Here is a 21,335-nt window from a genome sequence, read left to right as displayed (position 1 = left end):
GAGGCCCCATTAGCTTCAGGTTAAGAACAGTTTCAGGTTAAGTACAGACCTCCAGAACAAAGTAAGTACTTAACCCGAGGTACCACTGTATGACAAGCCTACCTAATGTGAAAGTATAGCCGGGAAAATGAGAGACCCTGAAATGAATTGTCACAGTTCAGTTATTATAATGTTAGTCTTGTAAACCATGATTCTAATAATAATATTAAAAGCTTCCCTAAACATTAAAAGATTCCCTAAACATTCCCTAAAATGTAACCTCTTGAAAGTTTCAGAGGGCACAGAACACTATGCCTAGATTTTTTTTAGTGCTTCATTGTGTGGGGGGTTACAGGGTGGTGAGTATCAGAGTTGAGTTTAGAAGTCTGGATTTGTACTGTCACCTCCATCGCACTAATCTGGTCCTGGGGTGGGTGGGAGTGTCAGTTTGTGGTTTGCCTCAAGGCCCCAAAATGTATTTCCCCGGGACATTCACAGAATTACAGAAGCAATCCTGTGGTTTCTGATTTCATCTGGGAATACCCTGGTTTCCCCCCTCCAGGATTACATCTGCAGAAAAGACTCCTCTATGTAGAATGTTACCATGAACTCAGCCAGAAATGAAGTTCTATAGAGGCAGATACTCTGAAAAACAAAGCCGTTGTGGTTTTGCGGAATAGATGTCCTTGAAGCTTGCTGAACAAACCATTTGAGGCACATCCTATTATCCTGTGTATATTCAGAGTCTGTTGGTTGATTCCCCCTACCAGCAAAAGAATTGCTCATCAGGGTCACTCTCCCCAAGTTCACTTTGCTAAGAATATACAGATTAATGATCCTGTTGAGATCAATACTTCCCTTTGATGGCTAGCATTTAGCCAGTGGTGTATCTAAGCAAAAGTGGCATTGTTTTCCAAAGAAGAAAATTGCCTTCATCTGATAATGACCAGCAGCGATATTCAGCACAGGAGCTAGCTCTGGAGCATTAGGCACCAAGACTTTACAGCTGAAACATCAGTTTCTCTGGGCGATAAGCCAGGTAGGTTAGCTACATGACCAACTGTACTGCATGTTTCCGGATATGTTACAGTAAGCTTCCCTCTGATGCTGCAGAGATAATATTTCAAGGTCCCCGAATATAGACTTGTCTTCATTCTGGAGCTAGCCTACTGACCTTATATCTTGAGGTCAATAATTTTTTCCATTGCCAGACTGAACTGCAAAGGTTTTTGTTGTTGTTTTTTTAAACTCATGCTACAGTGTGGTTCGTGTCTTGCACCATCAGTGCACCTTCACCATTTATTAGCATTTCCCCCTGCTTTCTGGGCAGTATTGGGCTCCATAGCTTCTTATTAGACAGAAGATCCGAGACTTGTGTTGAGCCATTTTCCTTACAAGACCTTAGCATTTGAGATAAGTGCAACAGAGGGCTCAGCTGATCCCTAAGGGGACATTTTGTGAGCTTTGTAGCAGTGCTGCAGAAACCTTGTTAATTTGAGCTTAGAGCAATATGTTCCAAAGATATGTTTGCCTCGCTGCTTGTGGCACAGCATCGCCGCTGCGCACTCCTTGGTTGTCTTCTTTTTGTGGTCTACACAATGTGAATAATAGCAACCTTCTGTGCAGCATGTTTTGAGAAGGAATGAAAAAGAACATTCCAGGCAATTGAAGGTTATAATGATACTAATGCAATGATAAGCATGAGTTGAAATTATCGTTTTTGTTGCAGTGCATTCATTTATACAGTGTTGGTGCTAGTGGCAACAATTCACCATGGCAATCTTGGTTGCATGGATATGCGTCGGAGAGAAAGAAGTCACATGCGCAAGTCTTGTTAACAATAAACATCTTGTCAAGTCCCCATGCTCTGACGTAAACACTCTGTAGAGTGTTCCTTTCATTGACTCCCTGGGCAGCCTTGATAAAAATCTCTTTGCTGCCATATACATGGATGATTCTGAAAGTGCAGAACCATTCTAAACTAGGTTGTATTTCATTTTACTTATTTGCCTCGGACTTCATCCTTTACTTCTTGTGCCTGAGGGTTTGCTGTGAAAGCCAGGCCACCAAAGGACAGCAAAAGGAAAGGCTATTGTGGAAGTCCGCTCACCTGGTTCTGTGTAGCCTTTGATCAGGTCGGGGGAAATGGTTTCTGTATGTTTACTGCGGAAAACGGCTGTGCTCAGTGCTGATAGGCTGGGACGTGTGATGTCATAAACACACCTCCCTGCAGGGAAGGCAGGCTGTCTGTTTCTTTAAATATTTGAAGCGCTACACATAGAAACATATTGCTCTGCTTTCCTTTGGACCGCATCAGCAAGGCTGAGAGGGAGGGTCTTGTCATCTGGGCAGCCCAGGACCTCCATGCATACCACACAGGGTTGCACACCGTGGAACATCACAAAAGCAACAACACGTACATTATTCCACTGAATATTTCTTCTGTCTTCCACAAATTGAAAGTCCCATATTTTTCGCTCTATAAGACGCACCAGACCATAAGACGCACCTAGTTTTGGGAGGAGGAAAACAAGAAAAAAAATATTCTGAATCCCAGAAGCCAGAACAGTAAGAGGGATCTGGCTTCTGGGATAGCCTCTTGCTGTTCTGGCTTCTGGGATAGCCGTGTGAAGCCTCTTCAGGGCAGCGGGATGACGGCTCCCCCAAGAGCCGCACTCCCTTTAAAGAGCACGCAGAGCATGTGTGCGGCTCTTGGAGGCTTTTCCCCGAGGCGGGAGAAGGGCAGCTCCACACGGACACACACGCTCCACACGGCTCTTTAAAGGGAGCGTTGAGCAGAGCCTCCCGCCTGCATTCGCTCCGTAAGATGCACACACATTTCCCCTTATTTTTTAGGAGGGGAAAAGTGCGTCATAGAGCGAAAAATATGGTAGTTCAAAATGCACATTTAGTCAAGTAATGTGCATGCAGTAGTTTAAAACACACACACACACACACACACACCACGCTCCCTGCTTGCAGCACGGGGAAAGGGCAAGACAAATGATGGAATCAGCAACTGAATCACGGCTAAGTATTTCTGCCATTCATTGTGATGGCAGGAAGAATTCTCCCAGGGGAAACTGCAGTGGCTCCTTTTTCATACTATGTTTCTGCACAGCCTTAGTTTAACACTAGTCAGAGAACAAAAATACTATAATGATTTTTTTGATATATATATAAAAAATCATACTGCAAAAATACAATGGAACAGAAATGGTGCCGGTCCCCTCCCCATTAAAAAAACCCAGTGGTTATAGAGTTTTGCATGGGCTTAATATTGACTGTGCCTCCTGCTTGCTTCCCCTCCGATTATTCATCAAATTTATCGTGGCCAATTATGATTTTTAAAAAATTACATTTCGTAAGCCACCCGTCTTTCTGTGGCAAACTTAGGCCCCATTGTGGGTTGCTGCTGGCACAGCTAAAGGTGGTTAAGCGGTGTGGGAATTGGGGAAGGTGAAAAGAAGGGTAGTGTAAGTTTGGAGAGAGGAATCAAGGCGACATTGCCTAGCGCAGGAGGGAGATACAGAACTGGCCAGAGTGGGATGGAATACCCAGCTAGGCTATTCTTGGTCCTATAGGCAGTAAATCTACTTAGGTGTTAAGAGTTACTTCAAAGAAGCAGGGGGGGAGGCTGAGTCAGAGGCCCTATATAGGCAATTAGACATAATGTCCGTTAGACTTGTTACCAAGCAATATTCCTGCTATTAAGCCTTAGCTAGAATACGAACACAACCATTCAGGAACAGTGGGCTGATACGATTAATTCTTGTTAGAAGAGATTGTTCTTTCCCCCACCTGGAAATGCTCTGAATGTAGCCATCATAGGAATTTCGGTTTTTGTTTGTGACTCTTGTTCTTTGGCTAATGTGGGGCTGTATTTTGATTAAAAAAACCAAACTGTTTCTGCCATGATGTGAAGAACAGACCACATACTGGGGTCATCCATTTTTAACATACTTTGCTCCTTGGGTTACCCAAAACAATAAATTATGATAAAATAATTATAACACACACACATATATATTCTTTTAGCTCTTCTCCCCAGGTTAGACCAGTTGGGGTATGTGCAGGTAAAAGTTAGCAGCTTGGGATGAGCAATTTTGGGTGGGGTGAGACACAAAGCAGCAGAAAATGGAATATAGGTCTTGTGAATAAATAGGTTGTTTTCATTTATTACATGTTAACCAAATAAACATCTTGTTAATACCAAAAGGGAAATTGCCAGGTGCTTGCCCATCACTGGAGCGCCTTCGCAGTCATTTGTTGCAACACTGAATGCCAGAAGAATATGATAGAATACTCCCTGCACCCTTTCCCTTCTTTCTCCTTAAATAAAATACACCTTCTCATGACTGTAGATTTTGGGTACCTTGGGAATTAATATTAAGTTATTCTGCAGAAACATTCAGTCACCATTGCATCATTTTGAGTTCCATCGCGAAGGATCAATAAGAAGGGCCCACCGATATTCCATTTGCAAACCCCACCAAGCATACAGTAGTCATTTTAGGCAAATAAATTCTCTCTAATTCTTGGACCAGATTTGTGTTGGTATGGTGAGTAGAATTGGAGAATTAGTTCCGAGTCTTTCAGCCCAAAGCAAATGTATATTCTTTAGATATGAGTGTATACATTGAGCAAGGCATGGTAAATTTTGTAGCTAAGCATCAGGCTTAGTAATTTACACCAACCGCGTGTTTAACAATGCATCTCATATTCAGTAATGTAGGCAGTTGACAGGATCTTAAAACTCAAAAGTTAGTGTATTCGTGTATATCTTTATGTTTAATTCCAGATACCTAGTGGATGAAATTAAGAAGAGAGAAGGATTCCAGCTGCTGTTGGAGGTTTGTGCCAAATATTGTGTATGTCCAATCATTTTGAAACTGGTGGTGCAAAGCTAGTTGATGCAGGCAGTATTTATTATTATTATAATGGTTGTTTTTGTTATTTATTGAATTCATATTTCATATCATCATCCTGATTGCTTCCGGGAGAGCAGACCTTTAGAATGTAAGTTCTACAGCTAACTGAGCTGCTGTCTGAGAACTAAAAAAACCAAAACAGAACTTTAACAACATAAACTGACAGTGTGAATTCTTCTTGAATGAATAGGCCTAGATTACTTGCTCCATAAGGAACAAGCTTTACTTAGTATGGCAGGAAGTCTGAGTCTAAATGACCCAGTGGCTTATCTGTGGCTAGCAAAATAGTCAGGCGATAGGGCTCTCACTTTTTCTCCCTGAAAACTAAATTCAGTATTCAGCAAGCGCAAGTCTATGCATAGCATACCTGGGCCCAGTTCATGCTAGAGGAAAAGCTTAACTTCATCTCATTTCATAGCAGCAGGTGGCATGCTTGCTGATCTCTTCCTGCTGACAACTGTATTCTCCTTGATGATTAAACCGTATTTAATACATTCTTTGAAGGAAGGCAGAAAATGATATTATGAAAAGAACCAGTGCCCTTTCATGAAAGAATTTAGCACAGCTGGTAGTTTCTACCCACTTGGGAGGAAGATTAGAACTGTAATTGAGGTAGTGTTCACACTGGGGGGAAATGACAATGCGCAGTAGATACTGCCCTCCCTCGCCCATTATGGTCTCTCTCTCTCTCCCCCCCCCCCCCGCCAACTTTTATTAATCGGAAGTGTTCAGAAAGAACTGGCTATGTGCGGGAGGAAATGTGCTGCAGCTGCCATTGTTCCTTTACAAAATATTTCCAGCCAAAATGTTGATAGAGGACTCGGCTAGACTGGTGAAGAAAAAGCGAATTATATGTGTTGTTTGTGCAATATAACGTTGTGCCTGCAGATGGCGATGTGGAGTCCCCCTTTTCTCTACCTGGTTTCCCTGTTTAAATTTACAACGCTTTAAACTGAAACGCTTCTTTGATGTGTCTAGATCCAGCCAGAGAGGGGAATTTCATTCTTTAATTCTTGTGTGGGTGGGTGGGTTTGGGGTTTTTTAGTACATGCATGTATACACACACATTACTTGAAAGAATGGAATCCCACGCTGCAATTACGGGTGAATGAAAGACCTGGAATAAGTAAAAGGTCAACCTTTGTGTTGCTATAAAGAAATATTAAATGAGATTGGCAGTTAATGACATTTAATAAGATTGGCAGGGCAGGTTGATTATTAAGATCAGGGGTGAGGTAGAATTTGCCCTCTTCCTATATTGTCTCTCGTATATGTACAAAATGAGTAGATTTGCCAACTTTCTTCGTATGCATCTTGAAAACTTTAAATTGTTTCTCTCCTTTAGCCGGAGTATGCAAATATTTGCTTCTGGTACATTCCACCTAGTCTGAGAAACATGGAGAAAGGGCAGGAGTTCTGGGAGAAGCTCAATCATGTGAGTACCATATTTTGTTCATGGGATTTCTGACTTGGATATTGTGCTTTAAACAGTTGCGTGCAGCACTAGTTTTCTGGAGAAAGAGGTGCTGGAACTCTCCATGAACACCTCCTTTGTTGTCTTATAATGGCAATGGCGCCCACCTGAGAGATGCCGGAACTGAGTTCCGGCGAGTTCCGGCTGAAAGAAGAAGAAGAGTTTGGATTTGATATCCCGCTTTATCACTACCCGAAGGAGTCTCAAAGCGGCTAACATTCTCCTTTCCCTTCCTCCCCCACAACAAACACTCTGTGAGGTGAGTGAGGCTGAGAGACTTCAGAGAAGTGTGACTAGCCCAAGGTCACCCAGCAGCTGCATGTGGAGGAGCGAGGAAGCGAACCCGGTTCACCAGATTACGAGTCTATCGCTCTTAACCACTCAGCAGGTGGTGCTTTTCCCAGTATGCAGTGTGTTGATAATACCTTTATCTGTTGGATTTCTGCTTGTCCTCTAGCTCTTAAAGGCATAGGAGCCCTATCAGGAGGGAAGAAGTTGGCAATCACAGTTCTGTACACTGGTTAAGGATTTATGTTCCTGATACGCATTGGAATAAAAGTGAAACCTTCTTTTGCCACGTGCTCACAATCCTGGTTCACCTTCAGAGTGTTATTTTGAACCTAGATAGGTATCTGCAGGATTCTAAATTTTGCCGCGATCTCAGTTTAGACAAGGCTAATTAAGTTCCCCCCTTAATATAATAGATGCAGACATTATACAAGCCTTCCGCTTGCTATCAAAGCTGCTAACAGATGGCAGACCTGAGCGAAGATGAACAACTGTGCCTGCATCCATTGTCTAGACAGAGCATTCATTACCTGTTTTAGACATTTAACATTGTCCTTGGAACTTGCTCTGCATTATGAATGGATAATACGAGGGGGTGGCGGGGGAAAGCTTAAGTCTGAAATCCCAGCCCCACTTACCTGTGAGTAAGCCCCATTAAATTCAATAGGACTTGACTTATTAGTAAGCATGGTTAGGTGGTACAGCCTGTAAATGGAATTAGAAATCAGAATGGGGTAGAATTCATAGCAAAGGGTTTTTTTGGTAACCTTTATAAAAGATGGAAAATGCCTGAGTTTGAGGAAAGGAGGGGGGACATTTAGCAATTGGTTCTTTTGATAAAAGGTGTTGAACATCAAGTTAATTGAAGAAAAAAATTTGCAATAAGCAGGATACGGAATAGCTTATACTGCTTACTGTGCCTTGTTTCAGCCACCCCTCTTCCTGCCATCTTTAATATTTGCTGTATAAAAGGTGAAGGGACCCCTGACCATTAGGTCCAGTCGTGACTGACTCTGGGGTTGCGGCGCTCATCTCGCTTTATTGGCCAAGGGAGCCGGCGTACTGCTTCCGGGTCATGTGGCCAGCATGACTAAGCCGCTTCTGGCGAACCAGAGCAGCGCACGGAAACACCGTTTTCCTTCCCGCCGGAGCGGTGCCTATTTATCTACTTGCACTTTGACGTGCTTTCAAACTGCTAGGTTGGCAGGAGCAGGGACTGAGCAATGGGAGCTCACCCCCTCGCAGGGATTCAAACCGCCGACCTTCTGATCGGCAAGTCCTAGGCTCTATGGTTTAACCCACAGCGCCACCCGCGTCCCTCTTGTAATCCATATATCGTATTTATTTTCTTACAATGTATATTAAATCTGTTTCCTGTACACAGCACCACCCGCGTCCCTATTTGCTATATAAGCACTTGGAATATAAAGCCAAAGTGGAAGGAGAACAACGTAGCTGAAATTCAACAGCAGAGCACATGTGTAGTTAATTCTGGTCCTGTATTACTGGATATTAGATTCTGCTGTGGCTGGATTAATCTCTCATTATCACTGACTGTGGGTCATGCTGGCTAGGACAGGTGGGAGTGGATATCACAACAACAGCTTGAAGGACTAAAGATGTAAAAGGAATCCATTGAGAATGGATTAGCAAGTGAATTTCCTTCAGGCTGCCTGTTCAACCCCTGTTGCAGCATGGAAAGCTTTTGAATGTAGGTCTGTACAATTAAGGTTACTTTTTACCATGAACACATTATGTGTAAATTGATACATAAATGGCTTTGCAATATACATTATTTACATATTAATTGATGTTCTGCTGTTCTTGTTTCTGAAGTGTTATTTAAAGGCAACCTTTATACACTAATACTCCAATCCTAGCCATGTCTACTCAGAAGCAAATCCTATTGAATTCAGTGAGACATGCACCTAGGTAAATGGGATTAGGACTTCAGACTTAATCTACTACCTGTTGTAAAGTTTTCTTAAAATGATGGAATGCATTGCTTATCATTGTTCGTTTCACATGGAAAGAAGTGATCTCTGTTGCTGCTTGTGGATTTTATCTGCACTCCTCAATTAAATCCTAGCTTCTTTGTCAAAGTGGGGAGAACCAACTGGATTTGACTGCCTGTTTTTTGGCTACCCTGAGGCCAAGATGGATGAGCCTCTTCCCTGTCTCCCTCTTGATATCACACAGAGCAAATCTGTACAATTTGCAGCTTCACATTTAACTTAAACTGGCTGTCTCAGGTTGATTCAAAAGGAACCAATAATTTTATGAATGTCTAATCCCAGTAGATGGTTCGGTTCCCTTAAAAGATGTTAAGTGCTTAAAGCAGTGATTCATACTCTTGGGCTCAGCGCGTCTATTATATATGTTGGTTTATCTTATGAAATAAATATGGTGACTATGATAAAGCCTAGATGTAATCAGTATTTGCCCTTAAGAGCTTATGTCACTTGTAATTAGCTGTGAGCAATTAGATGACTGCGATCGTGAATCCCTTTGCTAAACAGGGCTCATTGAATAAGCGTGATTATGCAGGTGTAAGAAACAAGGAAAGCATTTCTGTCTGTGCAAAAATATAACCTGGCAAATGGAAACCCAATGTTACAAACAGCTAGCAGTTTATAGCTATGACAATAATTTTTGCTAACCTTATGATGAAAACTGCTGTTGAATTGAAACTTCTGTAGCTTTGTAGATAGTGGGACAAACCTTGAGCTGCTTTTGCTAGTACTGTACATGCCCCCTGGTGGAATTTCCGCTTCTTCTCACTTACAAGAATTATGCAATTAAACCCAACAGGAAGGGAAGTTTGTGACCTATAGAGAGCTATAAAGATGGTGTTTTGCTCCATGTCATGCATTTGTGGGTCTGGGGCTGAAATTCAAACATTACTTTCTTTCATCTGTGAAATGCTATCAATTTGAAATACGTGCTTTCATACACCTTACGACGACAAATCCTGCACAATGGAGATGGATTGTAGAAGTGACTCAGCCCCTTATAAATTGCGATTAGAGTGTGTGACCCGTTCCTGTCTTTGGCCTGAAGACCAGCGTTTTGTGAAATATACTGTGTGTTGAGTTATTTCAGTACAGTGGTACCTCAGGTTAAGTACTTTATTGTTTCCGGAGGTCCGTACTTAACCTGAAACTGTTCTTAACCTGAAGCACCACTTTAGCTAATGGGGTCTCCCGCTGCTGCTGCGCCACTGGAGCACTATTTCTGTTCTCATCCTGAAGCAAAGTTCTTAACCTGAAGCACTATTTCTGGATTAGCAGAGTCTGTAACCTGAAGCGTATGTAACCCGAGGTACCAAGGTACAGGGGAACTTTGTGTTACATACTGCCCTCCTTACGAATGCTTCGGGTTACGAGCTCCGCTAACCTGGAAGCAGATGCTCCCGATTGCGAACTTTGCCCCGGGATGCAAGCGGAAGTCGCGCGCTGGCGGCGCGGCACCAGCAGAAGGCGCCATTAGCGAAAGCACGCCTCATGTTAAGAACGGTTTCAGGTTACAAATGGACCTCCAGAACGAATTAAGTTCACAACTGGAGGTACCACTGTACAGATCTAGGTGCCTCAGAAAGACCACACATGCCGTGAGAGTTCATTCCTATATTGCTCTGGAACGTGTCCAGAGGAGGGCAACCAAAATGGTCAAAAGCCTGGAAACGATGCCTTATGAGGAACGGCTAAGGGAGCTGGGCATGTTTAGCCTGGAGAAGAGGAGGTTAAGGGGTGATATGATAGCCATGTTCAAATATATAAAAGGATGTCACATAGAGGAGGGAGAATGGTTGTTTTCCTCTGCTCCAGAGAAGCAGACACGGAGCAATGGATCCAAACTACAAGAAAGAAGATTCCACCTAAACATTAGGAAGAACTTCCTGACAGTAAGAGCTGTTCAACAGTGGAATTTGCTGCCAAGGAGTGTGGTGGAGTCTCCTTCTTTGTAGGTCTTTAAGCAGAGGCTTGACAACCATATGTCAGGGGTGCTCTGATGGTGTTTCCTGCTTGGCAGGGGGTTGGACTCGATGGCCCTTGTGGTCTCTTCCAACTCTATGATTCTCTGATTCTCTGATTCTATGCTCTATCTGTATATGATAAAAGATGTTTTCAAGTGTTCTTTTTGTACTTTTACCAAGGAACAGGTTGGGATTCTGCTGACAGAGACCAGCTTGATTATCAATGAGTAGGGGGCAGTTTTTGTCTCCTCCCCAATAATGTCCCTAAGGAGACTTCTCTACTTTGCCCCATCAGAAAGAAAAGCAAAACATTCACTGATGTTCTAGAAAATAAAGTGCTTTACGTTGGGACACTTTTGTGAGGATGGTCAATTTGGCTTCCATCATCCACCAACACAAGGAGTCCCTTGTATGCTGACTACAGACATAACGAGGGGCTGGGATATATAATATAATTATTATGGAAATTAAGTCGTGGCTAGTAAGGAAGACCCAGGAGGACACTCAAAGTATATTCCTGATTATTCCTTTGCAGGAACCGCTCCCCCCAATGCTTTGTGGGCAAAATTCACAGTTTCCTGCCGGTTGACAGGCACAAAATTTAAAAGCACCGTATTTTGCCTACAAATGTACACTCCTGTTTCTTCCTTTGCAGCAGCTGCAGCTGGAAGTTTCTTGTACCTGGTATATGTATTTGGCATCAGGCATAGGAAAGGTGGCCGTCACTCGTCAAAAATGGCTCCCTAGACAGAGTCCCCATCAGCCCCAGCCACCATGGCCAATTGTCAGCAAAGACACAAGTTGTAGTCCAGAACATCTGGGGAGAACCAGGCTGGAGAAGACCAAGTTAGAAGGGAAGGGGAAAGTTGTGTATTTGCAGGGGGAGGCTGCTATTAATTGCTCAGTCTGTCATAGCAGCATTACCATTAACATGTAAAATTAAGCGTTCATTGTTAGAAGCCAGTTCATTATTGCTACTTCATGAAAAAGAGCATCTTGCATTCTGACCTTAATTCTTAATACAGTAGTACCCATGCATTTCAATGGGTCTGCAGTGAGTAGGACTAGCGTTGGCTACAACAACCCTTCATTGCCAGTTAGCCATATAAATGAAGCATGGAACCACTGCTGTTCTTTTACCAAAATGCCAGGGAAAATAAAACCAGAGGCAAGTGGCTTTCGCACCAACAGAAAGCAGTCACTGTAATCCTGTCCGTGTGTTTCAGAATTGTTCCACTTCACCAGAGCCTAAAGCATCTGCAGCTCAGGTTTTACAAAAATTAAAAAAGAAATTGCAAGGCACATAGTAGCCGTTGCTGGCAAAAAAGCAATACATTGGTACCTTGGTTCTCAAACGTCTCAGTACTCCAACAACTTGGAACCCAAACACTGCAAACCTGGAAGTAAGTGTTCTGCTTTGTGAACTTTTTGCGGAAGCCGAACATGCTCCATTTTGAGTGTTACGCTGAGGTCTGCCTGCTTTTGCTATTTATTTTGCATTTTTGTAGCTCTTTTTCTGTTTGGTTTTTGTGACTGTGTGGAACCCAGTTCAGCTACTGATTGATTGATTGATTGATTGAGTGAGTGAGTGACTGCAGTACATTGTTTATTGCTTACATTTTATGGATCAGTGGTCTCATTAGATAGCAAAATGCTTGTTAAATTGTTGTTTTAGGGGTTGTTTTTAAAAGTCTGGAATGGATTAATCCGTTTTGCATTACTTTCTATGGGAAGGCGCCCCTTGGTTTTGGAACGCTTTGGTTTTGGAACGGAATTCCGGAATGGATTAAGTTTGAGAACCAAGGTACCACTGTATATATCCCAGCATATCTTTGAAAGAAGAAAGCCTTCTTCCTTCTACTTTCCTCATCACATAATTATCTTCTTAATTCCATCAGCTTTAAATGAGGGTGAACTGTTACAGGAAATATGCCCCCAAAAAATATTTTTATTCAAATCACCCCATCTTTTAACAAAAAAAGACAAACACACACACAAAAAAACCACTTCATTTATCAAACCAGTCTTGACCAGTAGTGAAAGAATAGGCCATCAGGGGGCACCAGTGCAACAGAAATGTATTTAAACTTCTAATTAGTGTGCATGTTCTTAATCTCTTCTTGGTGCAATCATGCAAATCTTAATCTAAAAGAAAAGTCTGCTCCAGTTTTTAATATATATTTTTAAACATCAGCATATTTCCCCTCTGATGCATTTATAGGATGATCTGTTTTTCTGGGGAGCTAAGCTACTACCAGGGAATAACTTACAGCTTGTTAGTATTGTCTTCCGCCTTCCATCAGGCAAATATCTGTTCTCCTTTCTTATATGAGACTTTATGTACTGGGTTATATTTTTTGGAGTATTCTGAGTCTTTAATTCATATCTTCTTCTTTTTTTAAGAAAAAGTGAAAGACTGTGTTCAGTTGGATTTGCTTCCTAGTAAGGGTTTTTAGGAGTCAAGTGATGGGACACAAATCCCTATGTAAGAATAGGTTTTTTAAGGATTGCTTTGGTAAAATAGGAAAGGTCTATTTATTGAAGCTGAGAAAAGTGCCTACCAATATTGGCTGTTAGCAGGTATAAATTCAGTGAGTGTATCATAAACTTCTCATTTTGCAGGACAGATTGCCCAGGACATTAGTAAATTTGATCTGACTATAATTGAGTACAAGTATTATTTGTTGGAAAGTATAGTATTTACAAGATGGGGGCCAGCAGGATGACAGAAGTTGTTAAAAGAGGATCAGAAAACATCAGTTAGGGCCTAATTTCGCCAAATGTGTGAGAACACATTAGTGGGCTATAAAGGAAAAAAATTAGTCTCTGAAGTCTTCTGTGAATGCAAAGGAGGCTGCCCAGTGCATATTTACATTCATTCCTAATCTGGCATTGAGTTCTTCCTACCATGCTCTCCCAAAGAGGGCTAATTCTGTTGTCTTTGTATCGGAGTGGCTGGATTATTCACTCACTCCCGATTTAGTGATGTAACAGAATTTCTTGGATTTAAGGGAGCCTGCTCACTGTGTCTCTGCACTCCATTGCAGAGAGGTTGTCCCTGGGCTTTCCCCCCCTTCCTTCAAAGCAGAAGACATATCCAGAACAGTGACTCATTCAGAGATACAAAGGAGGGCTTCGTGGGTCGACATTTCTTACTACTGCATAAGTTAAAAGTCAATATGCACCTAATATTAATTCAGAAAAAAGTGCTGATTGAAGGTATCCTCACCCCATTCACTGTTAGGCTGCATGATAAAGTAACAATGCTTTAGAAAACATTAGCAAATTGGATAGTTTTGTAAAATTAAACAGGAGAGGGTGTCGCTCTGTTATTTCCCTGCCTGCTTGTTAAACAGAACTTTAATCTGAAGATGCCTTCACAGTAGTAGTCACTGAAGTTTTCTTTTATTTATGTATTAAGGTTTGTAGATGTATTTCCACACAGCAATTATATATGTCCAATATTATTGGGTAGGATGCAGTGTTTTTTTCAGGGGGGCACAGGGGTACATATACCCCATTTTGTAAATCTTTGTACTTTTGTCCATTTATTGTATTTATTTTCCCAGATTTGAACTATAAAATGGTGATTTTCTTGAGTCAAAATGAGAGTACCCCTAAACATTTTTTGTCTGGGAATCAGTGTGTTTTTACATGAGTAGAATGTGTCCTTTTATTTAAAATACATCTCTGGGTTATTTGTGGGGCCTGCCTGGTGTTCTTACAGGAGTAGAATGTGTGCTTTTATTTAAGATGCACCTCTGGGTTATTTGTGGGGCATAGGAATTCGTTCATTTTCCCCGCCCCCATATAGTCCTGCCCCCCACAAGATCTGAGGGACAGTGGACCGACCCCCTGCTTGAAAGTTTGCTGATTCCTGCCCTAGAGAGCTAGTTGCCTTCTCCTTCACCATACAGACACATAGTTTGCTTATTGATCTCTCCATCACACCTGACCAGCCACCCCCTCAACTGCAAAATTTTGCAGAAGGGTTTTTTGTTTTTGCATGAAAAAGAGCTGACATACTCAGCTTTTTAAAAAAATAAAATAAATTCACCTTGTCGTCTATGAATGAAAGCTTACTCATTTTTGGTCCACAGTGTTTGGAGTAACAAGCCCTGAAATGTCCAGGAACATGCCACAGAATCAAAGCAAGATTTACAGGAGTGATATTTTCCTGAAAGGAAGAAAGAGGGAGAATATATAATTGATTGAATAAGGGGTTAATAGCTGTCACCCATGAATAGTCTCCAAATGGTATTTGAAAAAGTAGGAAAAGAGGTGCAAGTCCTGTATATCTAAAGAACTATAATGTTATTTACATAATGGCTTGTGTTCATTTAATGGCCTTGGCTTGTATTGTTTGAAGTCCGTTGTATTCTTCTGCTGCCTCGTCTATGTCTCTATCAATAATTGCTTTTACTTTTGCTAAATTGTGTTCCTGTGATTTTGTCTTCTGTTACCCAAAATATCTTGGACATCTGATACTTGAAGATACTGGCTTTCACATTTAAAACATCCAGTCTTTCAAGGGAGCCCGCTGGACGTGCTGAAAAATTATCCCAATCCTGTTGTAGAGATGACAGTCCATTTTGAAATTATCTCCGCCATGTGCGCAGTTCCTTAATTCGCTCGCTAGATGGAGATCAAAAGCAACATAAATGATATCCCCCTCCTCTTTTCCCTCAGTCACCTAGCAGAAAATGAAAACGTATCGACTATCTCCTTTGCCAAGCATTTAAACTTTTTCTTTCCACTTCCAGAAAGATTAATCTTTTTTTCCACAATCCTTTTGGCGATTAAGCTAGGAAGGGAAGGTTTGGAGGGATGGTGAACTGTTAAATCGTTACGTGCTATTGTTACAGCAATTATCGTGCTGCTTATTTTGTGGCACAAAGGAAGCCATTTCTCTCCCTATCGTTATCAGCTGACCATAATAAAGTGACCCATAACTGCGGGGTAAAATTAGATTGTTATTCTTGTAACAGAGGAATTAATCTATAGCAGCAAGGCCAAACTGTATCTTGGAAGTTATGTGTGGTTCCCAAGGCAGTTAAGAGAGCAACTCTTGGTTGGCTTATCTCCTTTTACAAGGTTCTCTATCTTTCTCTTGTCAGAACCTGGAACCAAGGATATGGAAGCAGCAAAACCTGGGCAGAAAAGTTTTATAGTTGTTGCAGTAGCAGCCTGGGCTATGGGGAGATGGACAGTCTTGGGGAAGCGTGCTTCTCAGATACATGAAGATATTTATTATGTAAATACCTCCTTAGCTTTCAGAATTCCTGAATTATAACTACATATGTGAAAAGCGATTTGCCCTGTCTTTGGCTAACTTTCCTTGCTTAGTTGTAGGCTTGCTGGGAAGGAACTGTTGTAGAAAACATAGGAAGAGCTGCTTTTTCATATAATTGTGGCATTGGAAGGAACCACTAGGGTCATCTAGTCCAACCCCTGCTTTTAGGCAGGCATCCTTCCCTGGGTTCAAGGGTTGAACCGGACACCTTCTGCATGCAAAGCAGATGTCCACCGCTGAGCTATGGCCTTTCCTCAATCTGTGTTAAAACGGATAACCAAAAGTGGTCCTTTATGCAACTCACCTAGCAATAGATTTCTCTGCTCATTTCATCAGTCAGGTGACTTCAAAATTAGATGGTCATTGGCGGGGGTTTGTACTTGTTACCAATTGGGTAATAATATACATTAGCAGTAAAACAATTATGGACTACCCTTTTGGGCCAGATTTGCCAAGATGCATTTTTGAATCTAAACGATTCTGGGAACTTTGCATTGCATTTTAACTTACTACATTTGGATTATCTTGTTTGATGTTGTGGGGGTTTTTTTGTGAGTCACATTGTACTGGTCATTGCGCACAAACAATAAAAATCTGTCTGGCTGACTCATAAACTTTATATGGTAATATTTCACAGGAACTCTTCACAGTTCCAGAGTGTTGGTTCCAGCACTTTGAAAGCTGCCAGAGCTAAACAAATGTTTAAGTAGTAATAGTAGTAGTATCAGTCACTGGAACTGTTACAGAAAATAATATATATATATATTTCCTGCTGGAAAAGATGAGAAAATGAAATGGAGCAGTTTTACAATGTAGCTATTTATTTCGTATTGACTGTAGGTCATAAAAAAAACACCAAGTTTTTATATACTTGGAAACACCAGCCCAGCATGTCTTCACAGCACATGTAACGTGGAGCTCAGCAGGGCAGGGCAACTATTTTTTAAAACTTTTTTAAATTCAAAATTAAAACAAAACATATTATCCAGAAAAATATCGTCCTTATTTTCCCCTTCCCCCCCATTTTTCCTCCCTCCCCCCATCCTCCACACAAAACCCACCCCCCCACCCCCCAGCTTACCTCAGTTCCAGTCTTTGATTTCTCTAAGAATGCTGTTTTCTGCATGTTACACAGTTGTATATGTTGATTTAAAGCAGAGTCTCGTGCCCAGCGGAAGGATGAGGAGTACGTGCTGCATACTCTATATTGCTTTATTTACAGTTCAAAGCTGGTATATTACAGAAAGACATCTTGCCTCTGCCGGAGCAGAAAAAAATGCATCCTCTCTCCTCGACAGCTCGGAGAGAATCACAAAGTGAAAAACAGGAAACCAGTGTACGTCACATCCAGTCTCCCTTTCCCGTGAGAAACTCCAACAGTACAGACTGTGGAATGTAAACACCTGTCTCGTGACAAGCCCTTTCGCTGCACAGTGAAGGAAAGCAGAAACCAACATCCTCCCCCTTTCTGTGAACATCACTGGGCAGCGTGTTCGTACAATATCAGTACAAACCCAACTTCTGCACATAGGTACAGTGTTGATCCCTTGATACAATCTTGGACAATACATCAGCAGGAATTTCATTATCTGGCATATAGGACACCGTTACGAGTCCCTTCTGAATACATTCCCTAGCATGCTGCAACTTTAATTGCAAGTGCTTCGTGCTTTGCTTACAACCTTCAGACTTCAGCAAAGCCAAACATGCTTTGTTGTCCTGGTAAACCTGGATTGGACATTTGACAGGAATTTTCATATCTTTGCACAATTGTACTAACCATTCACAATCCTTAAGTGAATAAGACAGTGCATTCAGTTCGGCTTCACAAGTACTTAAGCTAACTGTTGTTTGCTTCTTGCATGACCAATCAAACAGACCTTGATTGTACATGTAGCAAACTCCAGACGTACTTTTCCTGTCTGTAGTGTCACTTCCAAAACTTGCATCTGCAAATATCTCAAGACCACCAGACTTCTGATTGTTAAATCTCAGTCTGTAATGCATACTGCCTTTCAAATACCGCGCTATGCGTTTCAGAGCTTTCCAATCCTTGACACTAGGATTGTTGACTTGTCTGCTTAGCAAATTACAGCTAACAGCAATGTCTGGTCTTGAACATCTGGCAATGAAGTTTAGCTTGCCTAGCACACTCCTGTACAGTGTAGTGTCAGAAAATGCTTCTTCAGTGTCATCTACCTGATAACCTGTTGTCATCGGTGTGTCTACAGGGTTAGCATCCATCAGATTTAGTTTGCTTAACACATCAGCAATTTTCCGTGACTGGTGTACTAGAATGTTACCATCTTGATCTCTCTCTATTTCCAGAGATAGGTAGTTGTTTACCTCACCAAGATCTTTCATGTCAAAGTGCTCTTTCAGTTGAGCTAGGGCGTTATTGTACATTGCGACATCTTTCCAAAAGAATAATAAATCATCAACATAAAACAAACAGTACAGTTTCTTTTGCCCCTCCTCTTTGACAAATACACATGGATCAGCTTTCCCTTGCTGAAAACCTAGAGAAAACAATACTTCAGTGAGTTTTGTGTGCCAACACCGTGCACTTTGTTTGAGACCATAAAGGGATTTCTTCAGAGCACAAACAAATCCCTGTTTTACCTGTACGCCATCAGGTGGAAGCATATAAAGTGATTCATCCAGAGATCCGTACAGAAAAGCTGTGTTAATATCATGGTGACTAATGTGTAGATTTTCCTCTGCAGCTAGCTTGAGCATAAGCCTAATGCTTTCATATCTCACTGTCGGTGAGTAGGTCTCGTGATAGTCTTCACCTGGTACCTGTGCAAAACCTCTGGCTACCAATCTGGCTTTGTGTCTGACTATCTTGCCATTTTGATCTGTCTTCGCTTTGAAGACCCATTTGCTTCCAAGCAGTTTCATTCCTGGAACTACTGGAACTAGCTCCCATGTTTTGTTCCTTTCTAAGGAATCAAGCTCAGCCTTCATGGCATTTAACCATGGCTCAGCTTCCTTTGAATCCAAACCCTGGATGTCTTGGAAACTTGAAGGTTCAAATACCTTCTTGGAGCTTTTAACAGCTGTTACTGCTATCGTAGCAAACTCATCAGCAAATCTCTTTGGAGGTCTGCCTTTTGTGGCTCTTTGTGACCTGCGAATTAGCCTTAAGTCTTCAACACTCTCCTCTTCCTTCTTAGGAGAAAAACGACCTACTGTGAACAATGGTTCCTCCAATTCTTGATCAGAGCTTTCAGAGGGTCGCATAGAGGCTTTCGCACTCTTGAAATCCTCTGAATCACCCGATTCAGTTTCAGATTCAGACTCAGAACCTTCATCAGTGGGTGTGGGTTGTTGTGGTTGCTTTTGACTATCCTGAGTCTCATCACCGTCATCAGGATAACATTGGAAAATTCCCACATTCTCCCCCCACTTTGCATTGTACTCAACACTTCTCGTGAGCTTAATTGTCTTAGAGTCAGTCATCATTATTCTGTAAGACCCTTTCTGATAACCTAGAAAGATACCATGCAATCCACGCTTGTCTAACTTGGAGTTTTGTGGTGAGCGAACCCACATGTCAGAACCAAAAATCTTCATGTGTTTGATGTATGGCTTCTTGCCAAACATCTTCTCATAGGGGGTACAACCAATCGCTGAAGATAACCTGCGATTGTAACTGTAAACAAAACACGAGAGAGATTCGGCCCAATAACTCTCTGGAAGATTGGCATCATGCAGCAAGGTTTTTAACCCTTGAAGCAATGTCTGATTTGCCCTTTCCGCAAGTCCATTCTGCCATGGCGAGCGAGGACTAGACAAATCGTGTTGAATTCCTTTCTCAGTCAGAAAAGCTTCAAACTGCTGAGAAGTGAATTCTCCCCCGCGATCAGTGAAAAGAGTCTTTATCTTCTTACCGTGCACATTTTCCAACCAAGCACAGAATTCCTTGAACCTAGGAAAAGCCTCTGATTTCTGCTTGAGATTGTACACAAAAATATATCTAGAAAATGCATCAATGAGAACCATGAAGTACCTATTTCCACCCAAAGAGGGCGCTAGTGGTCCAACCAAATCAGCATGAACAACCTGGTATGGTTCTGTAGCTTGCCTACTAGACACCTTACCTTTCGCAGCCATTTTCACCTTGTTTGCTGCGCATGCTTTGCACTTCATGTGGTACCTGCAGGGTTTAATAGTCATACCTTCAACTAAGGCAGGCATTTTAGATACTGCCTCAAAATGCAAATGACCAAATTTCCTGTGAAAATCGTGAATACATTCTGCATGCAAACTTTTGTTAGAACCTGCAATGCAACAAGTGTCATCCTTTTCAACATCATCATAATACAAAACAAACAAACGATCAACATATTCAGCATGCAATACATAATCATTTTTCTTTGTGATGATGCACTTCTTGTTCTTGAAGGAAACGTCAATGTTCCGCTCATTCAGCTGTCCAACGCTGAGCAGATTATGTTTGGCGTCTGGCACGTAAAGCACATTCTGTATCGATAAGTCCAAACTGTGAAGAACAACAGTTCCGTAGCCTTTACTGGGAATAGTGTGGTCATCCGCCTGGTGAATCGCACCTTCCTGCGGTGTAAAAGACACAAACAGTCTCTTATCATTGCACATGTGGGTCGCCGCTGAATCAACAACGAAGAAAGATCTAGACGTCTTCTGGACCTCTGCAACCTTTGGAGTGAAGCGTGAAACCATAGCCTTGTGCTGCGTTGTCTTAGACACCGGACCTTTGCCTTTGCCTCGGCCTTTTCCGCGCGATGAGCTTTCGGTGCGCTGTTCTGTCTTGGCCCTGGGATATCTGCATTCCCTCTTCATATGGCCTAGACGTCCACACGAGTAGCATTTCACTGCCTTCAAAGCTTTGGCGCCATCTGGTGGTTCCACTGCACTATGGGATGACGTCTGTGAAGACTCCCCCTTGCCCATGCAGCTAGCACCCCGGCGATCTGCTTCATTTAAAATCACGGCAGTTACATAGTCCACTGTTAGCTGAGCGGTTGGTTGCACAGCAATCTGGGTTGCAACAGACTCCCAACCTGAACCCAAAGATTGTAGTATCATGAAAGAATACACAGCCTCTGGAAAGTTGAGTCCTCTCTGTTGCAGCTCATGTCTCAGATTTTGCATCTCCATCAGATGTAAACGCACATCTCCACCTTCAGCAAGAGCCATATTATGCAGCTTGTTAAAGTAAAACATAGTGGATCCAGCTTCTGTCCTTAAGTGAGCTTCTCTCAAAGCGTCCCAAATTTCTCTGGCTGAGGTCTTATCACGCAATAGACAGAGCTCTTCTGGGGATACTATCAATGTAAGAGTTCCCCTTGCTTTGGAATCCTTAGCTTCCCATGCATCTGTAACTGGAACTGGGGGGGTTTCTGTAATCAC

The 21,335-nt window shown here is 42.0% G+C and overlaps 1 protein-coding gene across 3 annotated transcripts in view; it reads left to right on the top strand.

The window, feature by feature from the left end:
• GADL1 (glutamate decarboxylase like 1) overlaps positions 1 to 21,335 on the top strand; it is a 104,254-nt gene that overhangs the window by 61,685 nt on the left and 21,234 nt on the right. For all 3 annotated transcript variants that reach the window (XM_080974834.1, XM_080974833.1, XM_080974835.1), the window contains exons 13-14: positions 4,781 to 4,832; positions 6,256 to 6,345. In XM_080974834.1, coding sequence (XP_080830960.1) covers positions 4,781 to 4,832; positions 6,256 to 6,345 — 142 coding nt within the window. The remainder of the gene's footprint in view (positions 1 to 4,780; positions 4,833 to 6,255; positions 6,346 to 21,335) is intronic.

The sequence above is a fragment of the Podarcis pityusensis genome (genome assembly GCF_964106645.2).
Source record: "Podarcis pityusensis genome assembly, chromosome: 12".
NCBI lineage: Eukaryota > Metazoa > Chordata > Lepidosauria > Squamata > Lacertidae > Podarcis > Podarcis pityusensis.
The sequence above is the reverse complement of the archived record's forward strand: the minus strand, read 5'-3'. Positions and strand labels throughout refer to the sequence as shown.